Here is a 27,283-nt window from a genome sequence, read left to right on the forward strand (position 1 = left end):
TCCTGCAGTCTAGTCTAAACATTTCCCCCCGTAACTTGAATTTATGTCCCCAAGTTCTAGCATCATTTATAATCTTGAAAATTTCGTAGTCATTCATTTTACTGATGCCTCTCAGAGCCTTAAATACCTCAATCAAATCTTCTCTAAGGTGTCTAGTTTCCAAACTCTGCAACCTACATATTCAGTCTTTCTTCATAACGATGCCCTTTTGCCGATCTCACCAGGTGAGTTACTTGTCCTTGCACACTTTCAAGAAGCTCAGTCTTTCTTTAGGTGCGGTCTCCATACTTGAACACAGTATTCTAAGTGTGGTCTAACAAAAGCCTTATATAATGGGATTATCACTTCCCTATCTCTATTTGCAAAAGTTCGATAGATTATCGATAGGACACCATGGGCCTTCCTTGCAACCTGTTTACAATGCTCAGAGAATTTCATGTCTGACCATATCGTAACACCCAAGTCCCTTTCCTCCAGTAGTGGGTTTAGTTGAACTCCACCAAGTGAATAAGTTATTTCGGGATTACTGTTTCCCAGGTGTAATACCTTACACTTTGTTGGATTAAAGCATAGCTGCCATTTTTCTGACCATTCCCGAAGTCTATTTAGGTCTCTCTGAAGAAGCTCAGCTTGACAGTGATCATTAACTACTCTACCAATTTTAACATCATCTGCAAATTTAGACATAATGCCCTCTATCCCTTCATTGATGTCGTTTATGAAAATTAAAAACAACAGTGGTCCTAATACTGATCCTTGGGGAAACCCACTTCTTACATCAACCCAATCTGAAGAATAGCCATTTATTACAACCCTCTGCCTCTTGCCCTGAAGCCATCCTGCTATCCATCTAAGGATTTTCCCAGTGATTCCAACCTGTTCCAGCTTATAAAGCAACCGCTCATGTGGGACTGAGTCAAAAGCTTTGCTGAAATCTAAATAAACAATGTCGAAATTATTCCCTAAATCCAGCTCGTGAGTGACCCTTTTAAAATAGTGAACCAGATTTGTTAAACATGATTTTCCCTTTACAAAACCATGCTGAGTATGCTTGAGAATTTCAATTCAATCTAAATGATCCTGAATTCCACCCCCTTGATCATTGCCTCCATGATTTTCCCTACTCCTGAAGTCAGGCTGACAGGTCGATAATTATCCACTTCACTCTTAGAGCCACCCTTTATTTGATAAGGTCTGGATTCAAATCCAGTTGAGGAGAAATATATTTTAGATAGTTTATAATAGATGCACACAAAAATTGTCTTAAAATGTAGGAGCTCATCCTCATCAGCCATTGTCTGTTGGTTTAAAAAGCAAAAATTTTTCAGAATTTAGATTAAAAGTTGATGAATTGAATAAAATGATAAAATGAAACAGATAAGTGTTGCATCAAAAAGAGGTAATGTTTTTTTGCATTTTTTTTTTTTTTTTTTTTTTTTCAATTTGATATGATTTCTATAATAATTTCAATTTAGTGGTGGGAAACCAAGTCAAAATAAGAATAAATTAATATCTAAAAGCATTTATGCATAAAGTTTCACTCTTATGGGTGGCCTAACAGAAAACTCACTGCACAGGGCCCACATACAGTGACAGACAAAAAAAACTGCATCACTTGTGAATTTTACAAATAATGTGTTTTGCACTGCATTCACGTCTCTGTGAATGAAATCAATAAAAAGACTCCACCTGATATACCTAATTGCCATAAATATCTTCCCAAAGGATAAAATGCGTAATTAATGGAAATATGAGAAATCATGCAAATTGGCAATCATGACAACCAGACATACATTTTATTGCATTAACGTGTACAAACTGAAATGATAAGTTAACATAATAGTATTATGTCCTGTAAATCAGCAAAATAAGTCCTCAATATTTTGTTGTTCCTCCTCGAGCTGCAATAATCTGGCATAGAGTTAAACAACTTCTGGATATATGGTTGCCCAATTTCGTGGTACCACATCCTGACAATGCTCTCCTACAGCTGAATCTTACTGGTTGGCTTCTTCTGAGCAATTTTAGACGACATTATGTACCAGCAATTTTCAATAGGGTTCAAATCTGCACTGTTGCCAGGCCAGTCCAACACTGTAATGCCAGCATTTCTGAGGTATGACTTAAGGGAGAAAAATGAGAGAAAACATTGGTGTATGTTTTAAGCCTTGTGAGACAAGAAGACAAACTCATCATTAAATCTTAAATAGCATAAAACTTACTAATTTTGCTGTGTGGCAAGGTACTGAGTCCTGTTGAAAAATGCAATTTTGGACGTCTGTGTTGTGATCCCTAATAACAGGTTTCAGGCACCCCTCCAAGATAGCTGTGTAGGTTTTTGCATTCACCGTTTCATTAATAAACTTAATTTGTCCTACCCCTCTGCTTGTTATGCATCCCCAGACCATCTGACCGGTGGGGAACTTTACAGTTGGTGTTATGCAGTCAGGATGGTATGCCGCCGATTTTTGTCTTCTGACATACGCTTCTAATCTGAGCCATGCAGGTTCAATTTTGATTTGTCAGAAAAGATGGTGTCCCATTGCTCTTTTGTCCATGAAACATGCGTTTTAGCCCAAGCAAGTCACTTCTTCCTCATTTGTTGGGTCAACAAAAGCTTCTTAGGCTGATAGGCATGCAGATCACATTCCGAAAGCTGTCTATGGATAGTTCGTGCACTTGTTTCAACACCAAAGGCTATCTCAAAGTCCAGTTTTAGATCAGGAGCACTAGCATGGCGATTACGAAGGCATAGCCATTTCAAATATCGATCTTGGGAAGGCTTAGTCACTCTCTTACGGCCTGATCCAGGTCTTCTCTTCACATCATCGGTTTCACGCTTTAATTTCAGCAGCTGGGATACTGTTGACTGGTTGCAGCCTATTTTATCAGCAATAGCATGTGTAGAAAGCCCTTCCTGGGACAGAGCAACAGCTACACTTTTTTTTTTTCTTGGGGTCAACTGAACATATGGAGCCATGCTTACACCTCTGCAAAACAGGATACTAATAAGCATGTATACCCTTCCAATGCTGTATTTATAGAAACAGCTGATGCAGTACCTTGCAATTACTATCTGATGCAATAGAAGCATTATCTGACGCAATACCTTTGCTTTGCGACAAACAAAATGACTGTAATCAAACATTATCTTATACGTTTCACTACAAATGTTAATTTTTTTTTAAGGTGATGCAGTTTTTTTGTCTGCCACTGTAGTTTCAGACACCATACTCTAGAAAAGGTTAACGATCTGTGTTAACTTTATAATATCAGTGTAGATACACCATAGTTTATCCATAAATTTGAACTACGTACGTAGTGTAAAGGCATCGTTTTAATTGTATCTCATATTGTGGGTGCCTTCACAACGAGATAGCTGGTATCGCACTACTTCAAATAAATTACGCTTCTCTAGTAGAGAAGACTACTGTTATTTATTTTCAGTGGATACCACCACCCAGAATTGTTTCGAAGTTAGGTGGCTTCATCATCAGTGAGTGGGCAGGTACCCTGGTAATGCAACGTGCCATCACAGTTGTGAAGTTATTTCCACAATATGAGAGAATGCCAAATGGTGTATTAATAATAATGTATTAGAAGACAAAATGCACATGGCATAATTTCTTATGGGTTTAGGTAATTAACTATATAATATCGGTGTAGATACACCGTAGTTTACCCATAAATTTGAACTATGTACGTAATGTAAGGGCATTGTTTTTTTTTTGTAATTGTTGGCGCATCGGCTTCTGTGGCCATAATGCACCTCCCAAGGTTTTTGCAGTACTTTGATCCAAACCCGAGGCGGGATTCGAACCCGCGACCTTTGGGTTGCCAGGCAGGCAATTTACCCACCTGGCTAGCCCGGTCGGCTAAAAACTATGGTGTATCTACACCGATATTATATAGTTAATTACCTAAACCCACAATAAATTATGCCTGGTGCATTTTGTCTTCCAGATCTGTATCAGATATTCAGTACAGCTTCATTTGATTTTTTAAAAAATTTGTTTGTTTCATTTAGGTATGAGAAATCTGGCAATCAGGTACTCTCCAGTGCATTATCTCAGTGGGTATTTAAAGAAAGAGGAGTTCTTAGATCAGGGAACATAAAGCATTACAAGAAGGATGAAGTCCGGCCATTTGATTCTTATACGATTTTGGATGAAGTGGTATGTGATATATTTTTTGTATTTTTAATTTTTGTTTCAAAAAGAAAATTGTTTGCAGAGTTATTATTTTTTTTTAACCAACCAGGTTATGACAGAGTGTGTAAAATTGAGATTGAGTGGTGCATAAAAATAGCATTCTTAAAAAAAATTCCTTTTGTATATACAGGCAACAAAAAAAAAAATCTAAATTAATTCCTGCTAGAATTTACATTTCTGAAATGCAACAATGGATTATATTGGCAGTGTACCTGCCACTTGAAGTGGCATTGCTCATGCATTTTTAGTTGCTATTAGCAAATGTTTGGGATAATGAACAATTTTGATTTACAAAAGACTTTTCCTCAGTACTGTTGGATGTATGAGATGTGACCATAAATTGAGATAATTTTATGAATATACCCTCTCTTCATCAGAAGACTGTTTTGAATTATGATAACCTATATCAGTGAATCTGTACTCCTTTGAGGTTGTATTTTAAGTGATGTAGCCATTGGCAAAAAACATTTTTGAAACTCTTCATTAGAATACCCATCACAAAAAAAAATTTTTTTTTATATCATCAGTGCTAGACATGCATTCTTTCATTATGTTTTTGAACTTGGGAAAGAACAAAATCAAAACTAAAGGGAATGAATATGATAACAATTATTGTATATAATTAAGCTGTGTGCTCTAATTTTCTCTCCCATCCCCCAGACTACAGACGTATAGTTGTAAGCTGATCCACTGTCATGGTGAAGAATCTGTTTAGTTGAACCAAGGTCTTTTTTTTGTCAAACAGCAACAAACGAATTATAATATTGATGAAAATATTGATTAGAAGAATTACAGTCCATTTTTCTGTTTTAACAACTACTTAACATGTTTTTTAAAAATATTATGATCTCTTCAGTCTCCCCTCCTCTCTCTCTCTCTCTCTCTCTCTCTCTCTCTCTCTCTCTCTCTCTCTCTCTCTAAGTACCTCTTCTGTATTCTAAGAGCTACACATTCATACAAGTTGACTACCTCTTCAGTGGAGCTGTACTGCAGCTCTAGCTTGAACATGCTTTCATTGGAAAGAACTTAAATCTTAAAACACAAGCACAACAAACTTTCTCTCTCGCACCTACAGAGATTCTAGTTTTCTTCACAATAAGAGCAGGATAAGCTGGTTTTAGCAGTAAGATAAGAGTTCACCTAAGGTTAGGGCAGTGCCAGTTGACTGGTGTTTTTGACAGATATACAAATAGTTGTATGGGTAAACTAAAGCAATTGTTCTCTTACCATTTGGTAAATGGCAAGAGAACAATTGCTTTGCAGGTGCATTTGATTTTGTTTTATATGCTCATTTTCTTGTAGATTTATGAACTTTACAGTTACTTTGTTAGACTGTGTAATTTTTAATTAAATAAAACAGAAGAACACACATGAAAGAAAAGAAATGAACAAGTGTACTCAAAGTCACGAAAAGGTCATTTCACAATTCCTCTGGTGAGACAGAACAAATTTAACTCTTCCTTTGATGAGTGCTTGGTTGCAGACTTTCAGTAGGAAGTCAGCAGAGACAATTATTGGCAATCATAAACTGCAAGTAAATCATTTACATGATAAGGCAAGTCATGTGAACGGTTTACATATGAGAAATGTTTGTTTGTCAAATAGTTGTCTGGAGCTTCCTGAAATCACGAAGGGCAAATATTAGTACCCATAAGCTGCAGTTGAACTGTTCACACAACATGGCAAGTAAATGTAAGTGACAAATGCTTCTCAAATACTCCCATCATCTGGTATTGCTCTAAGATAAACTTTCTGGATGAAACAAGATATATAAGCAGGATGTAACTTTCTGCCCTCTAAGAGGTTACAAATAAAATCAGAGTATTGCTTCACAGTGAGGCTAAGTATGGAACTATAAGTAACTATAAAGATAAATGTTGGACTCCAATGTAAATTCATAGTCTGTAGAAATCTAAACTCAAGTAGTAAGAACTCTGATTTCCAACATGTGTTAGACATGCTTAGATATAAAAAAATTCTTTCAAGCCACTTTAACCTAATAATAAAAGAAGTGAGAACAGCTAATTGAGTTCTTGTGTGTAAAAGGCACTTCAGTGTAATAAAAGAGACATCCTGTGATGTTGAATGCAGGGACTTCCACCTTAATATCAACAAGAAATCTGTTACACTGGCACTATTGATGCAGAGAGTTGGTAGATGGACTCTACAAGAAGCATGATCCTTCAGAATGATTCTTATGATTGATTAATGATAAGTTCTCTAAAGAGCACATTAATAATACAGGTTGCACTAAATATCATGTTGAAATGCAGTGAATTTTCATTACTTGATATCACAATTATTTTGATTAATAAAAATCATTTTGATTTTATAAACAATGAACTTTGGGAGACCTTTATTTGAGAGAAAAAGAAACTGTTGCTCAGGGCATAAGGTTAACAGTTCCTCAGGTATTGCATGAAATTTACTCCTCTATATTAGACAGCAGTGAGTTTTTATTACAAAACAAGATGACCTGTTAGATGATTATCAAGAGAATATAGTTGCTATTCCTGAATCACATACATTACAGGAACTAAAATTGACAGTTGAAATATATGCCTATAACAAGATCCTGCTGCTACTGCTGACCTGTGTTCCAGAATGTAGACAACCCTTGCACTTGAAGAAACTACTTAAAATCACAAACAAACTGCCATAGAGAAATACACTACTAAATGTGTTAGACGAGAAAAATCCACGCTGTCAGTGTAATGACTTGGGAAAACCAATCTAATAATAGTCAAGAACTCGACTTTTTTTTCTTGCAAACAACCCCTCATAGTACAGTCAAGATGAATGGGCCTCTAGGCACCTTAGATCATAACTTCATGATGGTTTCTTCGTCTTCAGATGGAGCCTTTCCCTTGTGGTCATTCTCAGCCTCATGTTTGCCATTACGGGAATGTGAAATGATATGATCTGTGAGATTTTTATTTTTCTTTTCTTTGGTTGGATTGCTCAGATCTTCTCAGTGAAATTATTCTTGTAGGGATAAGTACTTTATTCCACACTCCACCTTAAAATCTTGTCCTTTTATTTAAACCTTCGTTTTCTAGTAAATGTGCTGTGGCTGTTCAAGACAAGAATTTTGCATATTGCAATTGGCTCACATCCAAATCTACAGGTTCATTTGGAATTGTCCAAAATGTTAAGGTAGGCTTTCGTTACAACCAAACCTTTCATTACTCCACACAACAACAAAGGTCCTAGGCCACATCATGAGATACAGCACCATGCTACCCCACCTGGAAACTTCATTGTTGTCCGTCACTCTGTCAGAAGATGTTCTCTAGGCACTCATCCATCTGATAAGAATAAGGTAAAGCCCAGTTCTACTGTTCTGTAGACAAATTATAATGTTCATCATACCATACAGGCAAGGCTGTATTATGGTTCTTTTGTGTTGCTGCTCTCTTAGGAAGACTGAGGCTGTGGAGCTCCATACAGGCCTCGAAACTTGTTGACACTCTAAATACTGAAGTTGATGTTTTGGAGGGAAGTCCAATTAGATTGTCATACTACCCTTCTGAGTACCCCTAGTTGTGAAGTGAACTTCTGTGGTTTGTGCTGCTGAACTGTGGAGGTGCCATCATGCTTCCATTTCATGATAACATCACCAGCGGTCAACTTTGGGTGGTGTAGGCTGTTAGCAATTGCATGAATTCACATGCCAGCAATGTAGCATTTGACAATACCATCCCTTTTAAAATCAATCAGCTTGACTCTGTGCCACGATGCCACATAAGTTAGTTGTTCTCATCATTGTCATATGTACTGGTCTGAGTTGGTTGTTTTTCTTGAAAGTTCCAACGTGCTATGAAAACAGGTATCTGGATACTTTTTTGGAGGCTTGTTTATGTAGATGAAAACAAAGAAGTTGAATAATGGAGCAAAGGCATGTTGGTGGTCTGTTTAATTTTCTTTGATGTGCTGGTGTCACATAAATCAATACAGGGCTGACTTAATTGAATACATCTTGATGAAAAGTCAACTAAAGCAAGATGAGAAAATGTTTCCATTATTTCCACAACTTGGATCTTTCAGTGCAAATCAAGAATTTATTTTTTTACTATTTCTTTAATTTGTTTTGTTACAAAATGATTTTTTTTATCATCAGCTTGGGAACATTGGACTTAAAGTCTGCAGGAGCTGTTTCAAGCATATGATTTAAAAGCATAATGTTACAAAATGTAGAATTCTGTTATGAATCAAATCAAATTACTGATTTGATTCATTAAAAATCCTTTAACATTAAAACAGTGACTTGCCATTACATGGTTACGTGGAAAGTAAATGTTGATTTTGTATTATAAATCAAATACAAAAGACAAAGTGAAAACTGAGAATGGGGAGTAACAAAAAAAAAGAAGCAAGCACAGCAGGTCAGATGAAGAGAATTTGGTTTAATGGTGGTGATTCAAGTAAGTAAGAACCATGTTACATAGCATCAGGAGTTGATAATGATAGTTTCTAATAATTTTTTTTTTTTTTTAATCTCGGGAAATGTCAAGACATGGAAATTTTTCAGTTTGTAGGATGTATTTTTTCCAGTAAGAGTCTGCTTCATATTTATATTTTATCTTTTAAACATCTGATGTTTATCACATAAAAGTTTTTAAAGAATAAACACTTCTACCTACCATTTTTCAGAAAGGCATTCTATGCTAGTCGTGTGAGCCTTTTATATATTTTTATTTATATTAATGGAGCTATTAGTTTTAAGATATTTGATAAAATCTGACAGTTTCAGATTTTATCAAAGTTGTATGAAATTGGCAGAGTGAATCTACCATTTTTTTTTTTTTTCCACATGCAAAAAATTACTTTTTAATTTAAAAATATATATTTATCTTCTGTCAGTGAATGGTTATAATTCAGACTTGCATCCATGTTTCACTGACAGGAGTAATAGCACAAAGAAGGTTGCAAGAGAAAACACATCTTATCAATAATGGCATTGATCTATGAATGGGACTCTTGCTATAAATTTCTGTGTTATACCAGGGATGAGCAGCACCTTTCCTAAGAAGAGTATAATAACATTATAGTCTCTACAGATGCTGTTTATTTGTAGTAACGCCAAGGCCAGTAACGTCACACTTTAGACTTGTTTGCTGCTAGCTCCATTAATAAAATATTGATGCAAGTCCTCTGAGTTATTGGTGATATTTATTATTGAAATGTTGCCAAGATCAAATGGTTGAGGAATTGAACTGATAACTCCCAATGAATTTTATTAGTAAGATATTTAAAGAAATTACCGGGTGTTTCAGGTTGAATCTGGTATAAATGTGATATTAATAATATTTTGCTGATTTATTATAAATATAGAGGAATTTCAAGAAATCATTGAATTAGTAAGTTTTAGTAGATGGAAATTTTGTCACATTGTATTCCTTGTGTTACAAGTTTTTTTTTTTTTTTTGACATTATATTCATCCAGATTGGAAAACGTTTTGTTCTCTTCTCCTTATAGCAGAAGCAATTGGCTGTAAGGATAGTAGAAACTGCTTTGAAGTAAGAGGGTCATACCCTTTGTGGTGCACATTAATGTTAAAAATTCATTGCAATGTGGAATTTTTAGTTTATACAGAAATTGCTTTAATTTAGATTTTTATAAAGATATATTTTTTTTCTCTTTTTTATGTATACAGGTATACAGCATTGAAGTAGAGATTTTAAAGGATGGCAAGTGGATTCCATTTGATGCAAATGATTTACAGTTGGAATTTGTTAGAATAGATCCATTTGTCAGAACACCTCTTAAGAAAAAAGGTAAGCAGATTAATTGCTTTGTAAATTTGAAAGGTGTCATAATATACAAACATTAGGCACATAACTGTGCTCTCCACTTTTATTTTATTTTATCATTTATTTTTTTGCTTTAGTGCCAAACATTTTTTGTGAAAGTATTTAAAATAAATACTTTCACAAAATTACTGCTATTGTCAGTAATAGTTGCCATTGCTTTATTTGAATTAAAACTGAATCCAAATGATTTTAAGTTTGTGATTCTATCAAAGGTGAGTGAACTACAAAATCTGCATCAAACTATAGCAACAGATTTTCTTTCAAGTCTATTATTATAATCCATGAGTTGTCATTATCAGGAAACTTCTTTTGTTGGACCAAGTATCAGCCGTTGTATAGACAAAACATAATTCTTTCAATTCCTCTGTTATATCCAAAATTATTATTTTTTAAATAAGGTATATGATGAATAAGTATATAGTGACCAAGAGAACAGTGGTGGCTCCTCATTTTCAGACCAATTTCAAAATATTTAGAAAAATATGGATCTTCATAACAGTTCTTAATGGAATGGAATTTTTAAGTGCATAATAAATTTCATATGTTCAAATACAATGCAGTATGAAAATATAATTGTATGAAACTTTTTTTCCCCTTTTTCTCCAAAGACCTTCAAGATACTCTTTATTTTTTTGTTTCTCTTGCATTCCGTGTATTTTACGTGTTTCTCAGTTGCACCACTTTCATTCCGTCTGTTGAGATGTGAAATGAAATTTGACAAATTCCAAAAACCTGTAATTTTGGTGTTCTTCAGTTGGCACTTTGTGCAAAAAACCATTGCAGTATTAGAGTCTAAAGAGCTTTTCAAATCTAAAATTGCAGAATCAAATGGCAATTCATTCTTTTTATTTCTGTTACAGTTATATATGCGAATCATTCATGCATGTCCCAGTTCATTTGATTTAGAAAAGCTTGACATGCTAAAACTTTGGCAATTATTATTGTCACCTGTAGGGGCACCAAAAGCAAAATTATAAATTTAAAAAAAATCAAAAGAATAAAGTAACAATTTCTTAAGAATATAAGAACCCAAACTCTGACATAGCAGTTATAACAGACAGTCTCTCAAATTGAAATGTTAAATAAAAAAATGGTTTCATAATAAAATGAAATGGAGATTTGTATAGGGGATGTTTGCCCTCATCTTATATATATATTTAATTTAGACTTGTGACACTGGCACATAGTGGTATGGTTGATTTCCTTGTAGAAGATTGTTGTACCTAATAAATTTGGGCATCAAATATGTCATTACTAAAGCAATTATCGATGCCAGTAAGCTGTAAAAATTGTATTTACTTACATCCAAAGTTCTTGAAAAGGCAACTAGCTCAATTGTCATTGCTTAACTTTTTATGTGTTCTATTCTTTGGATGGATGTAATTAAGCACAAGTATGTTCTGCTCTTTGTGACTGATGCAGCACTTAACATAAAGAAAGTGGGAGACTGATTCGTTCGTTTCCCTTTATTGTTTAGTGCATACATTCCACAAAGTTGCAGAGGAAGTTTATTCTATGATGACATATATTGGTGTCCAGTGGCAAGAAAAGTTTTATGATGCCTCACATATCCAGTATTCAAGGAAATTGAACCTGACTTGCATTGCTGCTTCTTCCCATTCAAGGTGGAGGATACCTTGACTGACTGAGCAGAGATATGGATCTCTGCTGCACTTAATTAATTCGGGTTCCATAATGCATGAGGAATATTGTTGCAATACCCCATGACCTGCTCTGGCAGCCTGTCTGCATTGCTCAGAAAACTTCATATCTGTCTGCACAATTACTTCCAGATCTTTTTCATTTTTTACCACCCTAAATGTAGTACTACACACTTGGTACTTTTCTCTGGGTTTACTTCTACCCATATGCAGTACTTTGCATTTGTCTATGTTAAACTTCAGTTGACACTTCTCAGCCCATCTGCCCAAATTTTCTAGGTCCTGTTGCAGTAGCACACTGCTATTACTGTCATTAACAACTCTGCCAACCTTTGTATCATCTGCAAACTTCAACATTAAGCCTGATATACCTTCATGAATATCATTGATAAATATACAAAACAACAGTGGCTCCAACAATAAACCCTGGGGGGTCTCCACAAAGAGCAGCATTCATTGATTACACTCTCTGTCATCTCCCACTCAACCATCCTTTTATTCGTTGTAGCAACTTACCCTTAATACCAACTGCTCCAATTTGTACAGTAGTCTTCCATGTGCAACAGTGTCAAAAGCTTTCCTGAAATTCAAGTATATGATATCAAATTTATTTTTTTGCATCCAGTTCCTTTGTGACCACATCACAGTATCCAATCAAAATTTGTCAGACAAGACTTTCCCTTAACAAACCCGTGCTGTGTCTGAATTATTACTGCAGTCTTGTCTAGATGTTCTTGCAATGTATCTTTAACCAGTGACTCCATTATTTTTCCTGGAACAGAAATCAAACTAACAGGTCTGTAATTACTTGTCACCCTTTGATCCCCCCCCCCTTTGTGAATTGGAGATACGTTTGCACATCTCCAGTCCGTGGGGACGTCCCAGAGTTCAAGGATGCTCTCATAATTATGACTAAGGATCCCTCTGAACAAGAAGCTTACTCCCTTTAATATAACTGGACAGATCCCATCCATCCCAGGTGCCTATCTTATGTTTAACTTCAACAATTTCTCCTCCACTTTGCTCTCAGTTATTACAAAATCATTAAGCCCCATTACAGTTTGATAAACCTCTGGCATTTTCCTCTCTTAATTACTCTTATATGAATGTAGATGCAAAATACTCATTCAGATTATCAGCTATCTACGCAGGATCATCAACATTCAAACCATTGATATCAAGTGGACCAATCTGATTCATTCCCTTCCTTCTAGAGTTTATGTAAGTAAAGAAGTCCTTGCTGTTTTTCTTAGCATCCCTTGCCAAAGATTTCTCGTAATCTGCCTTCGCTTACCTAACCTCCTTTGTAACTTGATTACAGACTATAACTTATATCTGCCATAGGCTTCCATGTCACCTGTTAATTTATATGCATCCCATGCATTTTTCTTCTCTGCCACGAGTCTCGTTAGTTCATCAGACATTTATTTTGGCATAAACCTTGAACAGTATTTCTTAATCGGTATGAAAAGCCTAGTATCTTCTATGATTAGTTCCTTGAATGCTTCCCACTTAGAATTTGCTGTTGATGACATTATCAGTAGGTCCCACCGTACAGAATTTAAAAACTGAGACCACTAGTCACCTTGAAAGAGAATGGGCTTGTATCACTTGTTTCCATGGTTTAGAAGAAGAGAATACAGCAGAGCTAGTGGAAGCAGTAACTAACTAAATTTAATAAGTTTAATATGACAAGTTGTTTTTGGAGTAACGAACTCCTTCTTCAAGTACATACAGAAATGCAAACGTGACATAAATCGTTAGAAATGGAATAAATCATACTAAATATGCTGTATGTAATCAGATGACTGGGAGAGCGCATACATGAGTGCGAGTGATGAGACATTCATTAGGCCATGTACATACTCTCCCAGTCATCTGATCATGTACAGCATATTTAGTATGTTTTTTCTGACGATTTATGTCATGTTTGCACTTTTGTATGTATTTGCTGGAGGAGTTCGTTACTCCAAAAGCTGCTTGTCATATTGAAACTTATTAAATTTAGTTACTTCTTTCACTGGCTCTTCTATATTCTCTTCTTCTAAACTAGTCACCTTTATAGAAGCAAAATCCTTTCACTTTACCCCAAAGTAAATCCCACATCAGTACACTGTGATCACTGCCACCACCTTTATCTGTAAATTCTTTCTACATGAATAATCGCTGCTGATAACCAGATCAAGAGTTGCTGTGAATACCACAAATACAGCTTCTTCCTGCAACACTTCTTTTGGCCTTTTTAATGTCTGATACACTGCTTTTATCACTTCCCACAATTTTAAAGTGTGTCTTTATAGATTTTTTATTTTTTTAATATCTGACACAGCCTGTTGGCCAATACCAAATTCTGCAGCAATTTTTTTTTTTTCAAGGAACACCATTTTAAAGTTGTTCTGTCACTTTGAGCTTGTTAATGATAGTTAAAGTGATGTTTTTTTATTCTACTTTTTAATTCTTTAGTCCCCATAATTATATAAAATATGTTAACTTATGTAAGCATTAAGATCTGTCCGATTCAGAGTCAACAATGATACTGAATGACACACAAGACAATGTAATGTATGTTCCATCTCTCTCTGTGCACTCAATCAGTGTGTAGAGTTACTCACGTCTTTCAATTTACTCAACTGTGAACAGAATTTTTCATATTTCGATCCGGGTTAACTGTGACCGGATTAGTGAGGGTTTACTGTAATTACATAGTGATATTTATTCGACCTTGAGAATGCTGTGTGGTGTGGTGGGGTAGCCAGTGGGGAAGAGGGATGGGTCATGTGGTACAAGTGGGCGGGGCAATTAAGTCACTACAAAAGCACTGGTAAATAATTATATAGGTGATATCAATCACTGCGTTTCAACAGATGTGTATTTTACGTAGAAAAGATTTGACTAATTCCGTCATACTTCTATATTTTACATAGAAAAGTGTGCACGCGGTTTGGCGAGCAAAGCTCCCCCCTAGTTGTACATTAAAAATGCTTTAATGGTATTTTCATGTATTAATGGATGATTTTTTCTAGAGTTTTAGAGCTTACTTTTCTGATTTTGCCCATTTCTTTGGATTTTTAGTGTCTAAACATCCAACTTTAGTCATTGCATTTGCATTTTTATATATAAATTTAAAGTTAAAAAAAAATTTTTTTTATATCAAATATGTTAAAATGAAGTTTGTTTAAATTCCCTAGGAAACAAGTATATGGCTGAATTTAAACTTCCTGATGTGTATGGTGTTTATCAGTTTAAGGTGGATTACAACAGAATGGGTTATACTCATCTATATACAACAACTCAGGTAATTATTTTGTTTGTTTTCAAATTAAATTATAGTTTTAAATTTCAATAAACTCATTTTTGAAAATTGCTTGTCCATTATTCTGGCTCTGTTTGTTATGGACATTTTAGTGAATTGTTTATTATCAGATACTGGCAGTTTTGATTGCACAAAAGCTTTTGCATTTAATTCCAATATCATTTAGTGATTTGGACTCTAGGGTTAGTGTATTTTGCACCTTTGGTTTCTGCCACATCACTAGAGGAATTTATAAGTTGGATGTGTTCTGTAGCTCACAAGAACAATAAACTATTGGGTTGCTATCTGTTTCAGTTGAATTTTTCCAAACTTGTAAATTTTCATGACTTCACCTGATAGTTTTGTACCAATCATCATCCCTCCTCTCAGAATTTTCTGTTTTAAGAAAAATAAGTATTTTGGTAGAGGCTATTTCTCATAGGATCCACTCGCAAAAACATTGATCAAGAGTGGTTCTTGTACTGTTCTCAGTTTTTCCATGGAACATATCCCCCCCCCCTCCAAGGTTGATTAACATAGTCATTAAAATGACAAGTTTTCATCCATACATAAAAAGTTTGTTCCTTATCTGTTTTCCAAACCTTAGTGGAACCCTGTGCTATCTGTTCTAGTTAGTCCATTCTAGTCTATAATTAGTTGAAGTGAATCCTTGAAGTGAAGAAATCAACTTGAAAGTTGATTTTCTTACACTCACTTATTGATTTTAATTGTGTGCCTATATATTGCAGATGGAAGATTCGGATTATTTAAGTATTTCTGCAACTAATTAATGGAAGTGCTACTTACATCGATATTACTGCCTGGAGAGTACCTCATTGCATTCTTGAAAAGTTTTCTGCAGCTGACCTTTGCTATATCAAGAGTTTGAAAAATTGGACAGAAAAATTGGACAGCTATTCTATTAAATCGGCAATCAATACCTATGGAGAGAAATTGTTTGCATTCTGAACCTCTTAACACAGTACCCTTAAGAAATATTTTGAATTATGTTGTAACCAGTGTATGGGCTATGATGCTTTATGATGTGACTTTATTGTCTGTTGTGTGTAGTTCAGTAGTGTAATGCATTCACGTGAGGGCCTGTCAGAAAGTTCTGAAACCAATCCAGTAGAGTAAAAAAGAATTACTCTATTTGTAATGTATTGCCATCAAATTTATTGAAGCATCCTTGGAATTCCCCTCAGTATTCTCATTTTCAATAAGGTCCTCCCCTTTGTCAAATTTTCCTTTCCTTCAGGTTAAGTTTTCAACTGAAAAAAGAGAAAGAAATCACAAGGGTACAAACAGGGGAGTAGGGAGAATGATCACAGAAATATTGCATTTTGCTAGCTGTGTAACTTCAGATAGGGGATGGTAAATTAACTTGATTTTTATGTGGTTTGTTAATGGAAAATGATCAGTGTTGATTTCATAGTCACGGACAAGAGAGTTAGCAGCGTGTAGAAAAAAATCTTTTTATTTGGACCAGATGATATTTGACTAGCAGGAGGTTTAGGTGGAGTATGCCATCCACTTGAATTGAGAATGGAGGGGAAAAAATTGGAAAAGTGTTGCAATTTTTTTTATTTTGGAATTTGATAAAAAAAAAATGCTACTTAAAAAAAAAAAAACTAATTCCCTCTGCCCCTAAATTATAGTACTACACACATTTTATATTATCAACGAATGACTGTTTTCCATAATATAGGCCATTTTTTTTAAATTAAAACTTTTATTTAATGTAAAAAAAGAGTTTGTTACAGATTAAGATTTTTTTACTGTGATATTATTTTGATGTACAGCTTGCAAAACTTATCTTCCACACTTTGGTATTAGTATGCCAGGAAGAAAAATCTTCACTTTACCACCAAACTACTTAAATCTAAGTTTTTTGTTTATAACCTGGGTGTACTACTAGGGTCAGGCGGTTTTGCAACATTGCATACAAGAATATATATTTTGAGATGTCTTCCTTAGCAACAGCTTAGTTAGTACAATAGATTGCTATCTTCTATTTCTTTAGAGAGATCTGGGTTCAATTTCCATTGACTGGAGGAATTTCCAGTCTCCATTTGAGGCTGTAGTGAATTCCAAGTTATTCAGTCTGCACAACATCCAAATCAAGCCACGAGCACTCTGTTCTTGAACCATTAAATATAACAATTTCTTTATTTTATCGTCTCATGTGCCTTTGAATATGAGTTTGTTTGTTGTTTGTTTGTTGTTTGGTTTTTAGGAGCATTAGCAACTAAGGCCATATTGCTCCGGGATATGCGGTGGTCATTCCCTGACCTTTCCGCATCCTCCATATTTGGTGGCGACGGGCTCGAACCCCGGTCTAATCAAGAAGCGTGTGCTATGCACTGCTGCTCCTTCCCACCTGGCTACGGAGGCGCCTTGAATACGAGACCACATGTATTGTTCTGTATTGCACTGTACAGGTCTACTCAGCTAGTCATGCTTGTAGATATCAAAAAATGCATGTACTGATTAAAACAAAATTTTATAACATTAGTTTGTATATTTGCATCATTACCACATAGTTTAAATTTTCAGACAAACTTAAGTTTATACATTGGCATCATTATTGTAACATCTTATTTCTTTCACAATGAGTTGCCCTCCTTGTATTTCAAATAAGTAACACTTCCCCAATAGAGACAACTACTGTTACTTTTTTTTTTTTTTTTTTTTTTTTCAGTTGAGTACCAGTACTCAGATAGCACAGTTTCAAAGCTATTTGGCTTCTCATCAGTGAGTGAATAAATACCCAGAGGTGTAAAGGTTGACAATCTAGTTGACTTATTTTACACAATATAAGAGATGCCAAAAGGTGTGCTTCTTAGACTAATATTTTATGTCAGAAAGACAAACTAAATAAACTCAAACTACATACTGTATAATTCAAACTATGGCATTTGCACCATTACTACACAGCTGAATTTTTTAGAAAAACTTAAGCTTGTACATTGGCATCATTATTGTAACAAAATTTTATTTATAAAATAAGTATACATTACCTTAAAGTGGCATTACCGTACTCACTGAATTTTATACATCATGTAACTGACTGGTGAAAGATGAATGAGTGTTGAGGAAAATGTAGTGGCATCTGGATAATAATTGGAGGAGGGGGATTAAAGGACAGTTTATTAGTATACAGGTTGTTGCAATTAAAAGGCACTGTAATCTGTCTTATTTTTTTAAATTTAGGTTATTTGTTGTCTGGAATTTTTGAATGTGATGTTGAAAATGGACTAAATATTATTATATAGATTTGCTTTTTCTCATTGGGAAAGTTATTCTCTCCCCTTGGTTTAGTCTAAATATGTCATTGGTGTACTTCTAAGGAATGTGAACTGATTTTATTTTGGTGGTGGTGGAAGGACTGGTTCTATGTGATTTGCAGCTGCGTTTAGTTTCTCACATTACAATTGTTAACATTCGATTTTATTTTTTTTACCTTCCAATAAAATCAGTGATTTTTTTTAAAAATTATACTGATGACATTCTTAAACTAAACCAGTCAGGAATGACTTTCCCATTCGAGAAAAAAGCAGTTGATCAGGCAAAACTTAAATTTAAAAAGTGTAAAACATAAAACAGTAATGTTTAGTCTAATTTTATATCAAATTCAAAATTTAAGCCCAAATGTGATAGTAACTTAACCCTATAAATGAACAAGGTAGATCACAGTGACTTCTAATTAAAGCACACTGTGCTGTTATTGATTACATTTCTTATTATAATCATCTTGCATCTCTATAATTTTAACCTTATGCATAACTGGGAAATGCTGTCTGCAAGGAAACTGATCAAAACAATGTCCTGTTAATTTTCAAAAGTGCCAGCTTAGGAGAGGTTCTTTCATTTTGGGGAACACGTACAAGTTGTTTGTTAGGCACTGGTTGCCCCATGGTATCTTCCAGTAGGGAGGCAGTAAATTGCATTTTGTTTCTATGTCATTGCTTAAGCAAAAGATTTTCAAACAATGAATGGCAGTTAAAGATGTATTGCTTCTGCTATGATTTAATCTCATGCAAGTTGGGTGGCATCACACCCATGTACTACCTCAGTCTTGATCCCCAAATCATTTTAGTTTAGTAAACATAGATAGACCACTGATTCAAGATAATATTAAACTTTGCCTTTAACAGCAACAAATTTCATAGTGTAATATGATTATTGCAAAGTGTTGTCTCCTATATGACACTTGTGCCATCTATGGACAGTGCCTTCCTTCTCTGATCTAAACATGTCAATGTTGTCCTGAAAGAAATGTGAACTGATTTTATTTGAAAGGGGGAGGAGAGAAACTGCATCTTGACAGTGCCATTACTTTTTCCTCAGTTAAAATATTTAAGAATTGTTATCTATTTGCATTTAAACTAAATGAATGATGAAAGTAAAAATTTGGTTTATTAATTAGGTATCTGTCCGACCATTGGAGCATACGCAGTATGAGAGATTTATTCCATCTGCATACCCATATTACTTCAGTGCATTTTCAATGATGTTTGGAGTATTCATTTTCAGCCTTGTATTTTTGCATCATAAAGAAAGTAGTACAAAAGATAAAACAGAATAATCTTTTTCTTGATGTTTTTGTTGCTTTGTGAAAATACATTTGTTGATAATAAACTTCTTTTGGAAATTAGTTTTATTTCTTTCCTTCCTCAGTTTGCAACAATTGCCAGGTAGTATTTTATATGTAGTACACAGAATATTGCATTTTTAATACTTTAATTTATTCTCACAGGAGATTTTTGCTTTATTTACATGTAAATAAATGTTTTGATGCAGAGTTTAATTAGTGCTAGAAGCTGCAGCAAGCCCAGATTTTAGGAGCATCATCTTTAAGATGTCTTGAAAATGAAGCAAGCAGGTGGTATGACTGCTGCTGCTGTTGGTAGTGACATCACGTCATGGCTTATGTTTTTCTTCGAATTAATATTTTAATTTTAATAAATAGTATCCAAACAGAATTTTTTTTTTTTTTGTAACTCGAGGCTCTCAAGACAGTAAGTTACTGTCAACAAGGCTACAAAATTGGGATGTTATGTAATCGCTCCCACTGCACATGCATAAAACTGCAATAAGACAAAAAAGCAACATAAACCAAGCCTGATTACAATAAATGGCATTTTTTCTATATATTAATATATGTCCGATTGGACTTCATAAAAATGATAACATTATCCGTAATTACAGTAAGCAGCAAAAACTTTTGACATGCCAAAAGTTCACTTCTAGTGAATTTTTATTGTAATTTTTTCAAAAAAATTTGTGCAGTTTATTTTTATTCATACAGAAATAATGCATGGCACTTTACAGAATTGATAATGGGAGCAGAAGAAAAGAACACTAAAAATCAGTTATAACAGGAATTTACTGTATTTAGAAAATTGTACAGATGGGACAAGTGTATTCAAATTAGATGGGGTTATAAAAGAATAATCAGAAGTTCAATGAACATCGTATTTTTTTTATTTCCCCTCACATACTGGGAAAAGCCTGGGAAAGATGTCATCTGTCTATCATTGTCATGTAGGTAGCCAACTTGATAGTTAACTTATGAGAAAATTGAAACCATGATAAAAAAAAAATATCATGGTTTCAATTTTCCTGTAAAAAAAAAAAACCTGTAATTTTCTGTGCTCAAGACTTGGTGCTGAGACTTAAAAATTAACAAGTTTCTCTGCTCTAATATGAATTCAGCTTTCCTTGAGTTTTCATAACTTTCAGGTGCCACATATCTTTCATGAAGATATTCCTTTTATCAGCTACTTTGTTAGTAGCTGATGAAAGGTGCCACTTGCTTTCAGATAAGGTGGCAGTACCACATTGACAGTAATGATTGCCAACATATCTTATTTACTTTAATTTTCCCTTCTGGTTTGATCATGTTATGCACTTCTTGTCACTGCTGGACAATAATATTTCATCCCTTCCTTTTAGTATTAATAAAGACATATTAACAAAACTGATAAATTTCTCCATTTCTATAAGATGATTTATTCCAAAACTTAGTAAACCCCTCAGCTGAATGAACTTTCTTATATCCATGCTAGAAATAGCCTTCCTTAATTTAAGTGCATATTCTCTAGTTTGTAGCACCTGTGAAAGAAAAAAGACATTGCTGTTATTTAATTTACTAAAGTCCTTCAAAGACTTAAATACCTCAATCAAGTTATCATGCAGATGTCTGGTTTGAGAGTTTGCAAACTACAAAATTTAAATCTAGAGAGTACTTTACTATCAATAACTAACTTTTTTACTCTTTGCTGCATTTCTCTACAGATTGACATCCCTCCTGAAATGGGAGATTGCAAACTTGAATACAATACTTGTGATGTGGTCTAACCAAGGCATGTTGCCTACTATATATATTGCATACTGCCAATGCAATAATTACCTTTTTATCCCTACTAGCAAAATTCCTGTAATAGATACAAACCCATATGCTGTTCTAATAACCCGTGTAAACTTCCCAAGATGTGGCTTAACCAAGACATTGATTGATTCAATGCAGTAATTACCTCTTTATCCCTACTAGTAAACTTCCCGATAATTAAGAGGGCAAGGGTGTTTTTTTTTTTTTTAATTTATTTGGCTGATGTTGTAAAATTCCATTTACCTTTCATTTCTGTTAATGATTTCATCAGCTCAGCAGTCATCACTTGTTCTAGACGGAAAAATAATGCTTTAAAAGAATAAAAAGGGAGTTTTTATTCTTTTAAAGCATTACTACAACTGCAAGTTTGAATGCTTCCCATTTAGTGTTTGTACTCATTATATTTACAAACTGTTTCCACTGAATAAATTTAAATAATCCCTAAGACATTTAAATTCTGTGCAATTATTTGGAAATTAAAAAGAATCACTTCTCAGTATCGTGACTCCTTGGTAAAAGTGGGATGAAGAAATTACTGCTGCTGCTGCTGTAATGCCTCCCCCCCCCCCACAATAACATTTATATCTGCTTGCCTATTCCATTTGTCTGTATAAATTGTCATCATATTCATTTTCTTGTAATGCATGTTGATCTCATTTTGCCATTCCATTCTTGTGACAGTGAATTTTCTAATTAGATATTCTCGTAGTTCTAGCCCTCTGTACAATTGTTTCGTACTCTCCCCATTATTGACCTTATACCATTATTCTTAGTCAGCTTTATTTCTTGGGTGCATAATGTTATATTTCCAACAAACTTGCTCTAAACTTCCCTACAATTTGAAAATTAATGCAGTATGAACAAGACTATTCAAAGTATTTACAAAAATTGGTAATTTTTTTTATAAATATTCATTTTTAAAATGAATATATATTTATATACACACACAGTAAGCGCCAATTATATTGATCACTGGTTATTAGAATTAGCCACTCAATAGAATCAAATTTCGAAGAGCCGATCCAAATCAATAAAATGCACTACACTTTCATTGTTTACTAGAATCACGTTTTCCGTTATAAGAATCAATTTTGAATGCCTCTGTAATATTTTTCTAAAGCACATTTCTGGAGATCACGACCATAAAAACAATTTGCAATTTCCGGTTTATTGGGCTTTTCGGTTAGTGCAATAAACGGGAAGTAAACTCGATCTTATTCATTTGCGATAATACCGATAGCTGGAATTCTGTGTTTTCACGTTATTATGGTGAAATGTGTTTCCCCTTCACTGAAATCTGCTCTTCACTTCTGTATCCAAACTTCGTCTCACTTGAGTGTGTCGTGTTAGTTCCAATTTGTGTATGCTGTGTGCTTGGTTATTGATTGCGCTTATCTTTTTTACTGTGTTTTAAATTTTATTACCAAAAAAAAAGTCAGTGTACAGAAAGAGAGTGAATTTGAGTGTAAAAGATAACTTACAAATTATAGGTTAAAATCATGTCACACATTAAACACTAATGTGATTAGTGAAACCAGAAAAAGGAAGTGTGAAGGGAAATGCCAAACAGTAGATAAAGCTCTGTTCATTTGGTTCAAACAAGCCAGCTCATTTAATGAGCCAATCAATTGTAGCATTCTTCTTCAAAGAGCTAATGATTTTGCTGAAAAACTACATGAAGAGTTTACAAGACTTCAAGGAAAACAGGATTCCTGGTTCTGCAGCTGACACCTGGTTGAAAACCTCTGGAAAACTGTGTTAAGTACTTACACCGATGAGCCAAAACATTATGACCAGTGAGTCGTTATGCAAATCAAAGCAACTGCAGGTGAACTACAGCAGGTTGGGACACGGTATAAAAAACACCTGATACTGAGCTCCGTTAATCAGTTAAAAGTAATGAAAAAGCCTACAGATTGAAAGTCTTTGCCAACTCCTATCATCTTGTGCAACTATAGTGCACAGCCACTCGGCTCAAAAACTGCATTTAATTTTTGATCCCTTATAACTGTATATTCTCAGTGATTATTCATGCATTAAGAATTTGCAGATAAAAGAACCACTGGGTGACAGTGATCACAATATACTGATGTGGGAATTACTTAAAGGTGTAAAGGCTAAAGGCTACCATCAAGGCTAAAGGGAAGGGCTTTTGCTTTCATAAAGGCAACTACAGAGGTCTCGGACAGTTTTTAAATTCTGTACAGTGGGATCAACTGATGATGTTACCAACGTGAATTCTAAATGGGAAGCCTTCAGGGACTTAATTTTGGAGGCTACTAGGCTTTTCATTCTGACTAAGAAATACTGTTCAATGTTTAGGCCTAAATGGATGTCAGATGAATTAATGAGGCTCGTTGCAGAGAAGAAAAATGTATGGGATGCATATAAAGTATCAGGTGACACAGAAGCCTATGGCAGGTATAAACTAGCCTGTAATCAAGTCACAAAGGAGGTTAGGCAGACAAAGGCAGATTACGAGAAATCTTTGGCAAAGAATGCAAAGACTTATGTAAACTCTAGAAGGAAAGGGATGAATCAGATTGGACCACTTAACATAGATGGGTTGACTATTGATGATCATGCTCAGGTAGCTGATAAACTGAATGAGTATTTTGCATCTACATTCACACAAGGAGTTATTCAATGAGGGGAGTGCCAGATGTTTATTAAACGGTAACAGGGAGCTAAGTGATTTTGTAATAACTGAGAGAAAAGTGGAGGAGAAATTGTTGAAGTAAAACATAAGGAAGGCACTTGGGGTGGATTAAAGGAGGCAGCTTTTGTTGTTGTTGGTTTAGAGATATATTAGGCACATTGGCAACTATGGCCATAGTGCGCCACAAAAAATGGAGGTAGCAAAGGAAGTAAGCAAACCCTTAGCAATAATTATGAGAGCTTCCTTGGATTCAGGGACTGGAGGTGTGCAAATGTATCACCAATTCACAAAGGGGGTTCAAAAGATGACACAAGTAACTACAGACCTGTTAGTTTAATTTAACCTATGTTTGGGGGAAATAATGGAATCACTGGTTAAAGAAGCATTGCAGGATCATCTAGACAAGAATGCAGTAATAGTTAAGACACAGCATGGGTTTGTTAAAGGGTTGTCTGACCAATTTAATTGGATACTATGATGTGGTCACAAAGGAACTGAATGCCAAAAATAATTTTGATATCATATACTTGGATTTCAGGAAAGCTTTTGATACTGTTGCACATGGAAGACCGCTGTACAAATTGGAGAGGTATGACATTAAGGGTAAGTTGCTACGATGGATAAAGGGATGGTTGAGTGGGACGACAGAGAGTGGTAATCGATGGACACTGCTCTTCGTGGACAAATGTTATTAGTAGAATTCCCCAGGGTTCGGTGTTGGTCCCATTTTTTTTTTGTATATTTATCAATGATATTCATGAAGGTATAGCGGGTTTAATGTCAAAGTTTTCAGATGTTGGCAGAGTTGTTAACGACAGTAAAGATGAGATCTTGATTTAGATAAGTTGAGCAAATGGGCTGAGAAGTGGCAACTGAAGTTTAACATTGACAAATGCAAAGTGCTGCATATGGGTAGCAATAACCAAAGAGAAACATACCAACTGTGTGGTACTACACTCAGGGAAGTAGAAAGTGAAAAGACCTGGGGGTAATTGTGCAGTCAAATATGAAGTTTGCTGAGCAATGCAGACGGGATGACAGGGCAGGTCATGGAGTCTTGTCAATGATATATAGGAATTTTGCTAGCAGGGACAGGGAGGTGATTATCCTGTTATACAAGCAATGATCAGGCTACAGAGTACTGTGTAGAGGTCTAGAGGCCTCATTTTAGGAAGGATGTAGAGTTGCTAGAACGAGTACAAAGAAGGGCAACAAGATTGGTGAGGGGAACAAATGGGTGCTCTTACCAAGAAAGGCTTAAGTTCTGTAAATTGCAGTGCCTGGAGAGTAGGCATCTGCGAGGTGATCTGATTGAGGTGTAAAGGCCTTGAATGGGCTGAGCAAGCTGAATGCTGTTGAGATTCTTCCTCTTGCTCAGACTAAGAACCTGAGGGGGCACAGTTTCAAATTGAGGAAAGATAGTTGTAGAACAGATGTGCAGAAATTTGCCTTTAGCCAGCAAGTAGTTTTTTGGTGGAACAGGCTTCCATCTTTTGTTGTGGAAGCTAATAGCCTAAATAAATTTAAGGCTGAGCTGGACAGGCATTTTGAATGAATGGAGGGTTTTTGGGGTTTTTTTGGCTGATGCTGCATAGGCTTGCTTTCTTGCATCGTATGCCTACTAATGCTAATGGGTTTTCCAGAGGCTTGGTTGGGTTTCTTAAGATCAAACAAATATTTGCCATCTTCTAATCTGTGGAGAAACAACCCAATTGTAGGCAATGCTTGAAGAGGTTGAGAACTAGGTGGGGGTTATATTCCACTGTTTTTTTTTTTTTTTTTTATTATCTCCGGTTTGAGCAACCCTGGACATCGGAATTTGTTGTTGTGAGGCTTTCTGGCTGCTGCTTTGAGTTCCTCCTTGGCAAAAGGGGGCTTTTGGTGAGCTGGATTGTAAGTACTGTTTTTCTAATGGAGTTGTTGCTGTTGGCAAGTGGCAGGGTCTATTGATGGATATTGTTGATGGAATCACCCCATGAGGTTGGCATGATGTCTTGTGGAGTTCTTGTTGCTGTGATTACCTTCCCTCCGAGGAGTTTATTGGTTGTAACTTTGTAGACCACTCCCCAGGGGTCAGCATTTCCAGTGGAGACTAGGTGTATCCATGATGTTCTTTTCCTTCTTTGAATTGTTGTAGTATATGTGTTTCTAACCTCTAGCTGTTGGAGGGCCTCCACCTCTGCGAATGATCTGAGGGTGTGGTCTGCCTGGGTAGTGGCGAGAAAGCCAATCCGACTCTTTCCTCAGCCATCACCAAGAAGAACCAAATCAGTGGATGAAACTGCGCCCTCAGAATATCTAGGTCTCCAATGTCAAGGCCATTCTGGCATGGCTGAAACATAACAAGGACTAGCCACACGAGTTAACTGTTTTGGCTTCTTCGTTTTCTTACCATAGTTGAAGAGCTCAAGAAAGACATCAAAAGATTAAGCTTCTTCTTGTAATTATTTAGGTTACAAAACTTTAATAAATGTTTATGTTATTGCATGAAGTGAAGTGTTCCTCTTTTTTATTGAGTCAAGACTGCCTTTAAACTGGCTCTCATTTACATTACTTAATACTTTGACAAAAGACAGATACCACTTATTCATATTTGTTGAAAATTATATCAAAAAGGGGAGGTACTGAGAAAACGAGAAAATTTTGTACTGTAATTCAAGGTTTTTTAATATGAGTTTTATAGCTGACTAATTACTTCATTTTTCTTTTCTTCCATTGTCAATACTAACAGGATATGCATTTTTCAATTAATAATGAAATATGGTGAATAAGTCCAATTGATCACCATATTATAATATATACCGGTGATCAACTGGAATTATGGTAATATAGTGATTAACTGGAATTCTCTCCAAACTGTAAAGGAATTGTATAATACACAAACATAAAAAATAAAACAACCATTTGTAAAGACTTTTATTTAACAATTAAGTGAAAGCCCATTCATTATATAGATGCAACAAGCAAATATATATTTACTTATTTATATAATTAACAATAGTTTAATAGAAAACAATAAAATTCAATGTTTATAAATATATATTTTTAAAATATTATGACCACCCTTTGAAAAGACTAACAATTTTATTTTTAGCATAACATCAAAATTCAGATTAAATACACTAATCTGAATTTATATATTTAATAGAGTTAAATATCATCTGGGTATTAAATAATATATGTAAATAATTTCATTAAAGTATACTTATACACCTAAAGGGTATAAAGATAAAAGTTAAACACAGTTTAACT

The 27,283-nt window shown here is 34.8% G+C and overlaps 1 protein-coding gene across 1 annotated transcript in view; it reads left to right on the forward strand.

Annotated features, from left to right (window-relative positions):
• Ost48 (dolichyl-diphosphooligosaccharide--protein glycosyltransferase non-catalytic subunit Ost48) overlaps positions 1 to 19,632 on the forward strand; it is an 83,424-nt gene extending 63,792 nt beyond the window's left edge. The window contains exons 8-11 of the mRNA XM_090374017.1: positions 4,028 to 4,175; positions 9,869 to 9,989; positions 14,875 to 14,981; positions 19,408 to 19,632. Of these exons, the coding sequence (XP_090230143.1) occupies positions 4,028 to 4,175; positions 9,869 to 9,989; positions 14,875 to 14,981; positions 19,408 to 19,566 (535 nt within the window). The 3' untranslated portion in view covers positions 19,567 to 19,632. The remainder of the gene's footprint in view (positions 1 to 4,027; positions 4,176 to 9,868; positions 9,990 to 14,874; positions 14,982 to 19,407) is intronic.
• Positions 19,633 to 27,283: the final 7,651 nt, after the last annotated feature.

The sequence above is a fragment of the Mastigoproctus giganteus genome, chromosome 5 (genome assembly GCF_048544385.1).
Source record: "Mastigoproctus giganteus isolate SK-2022 chromosome 5, ASM4854438v1, whole genome shotgun sequence".
NCBI classification, from domain to species: domain Eukaryota; kingdom Metazoa; phylum Arthropoda; class Arachnida; order Uropygi; family Thelyphonidae; genus Mastigoproctus; species Mastigoproctus giganteus.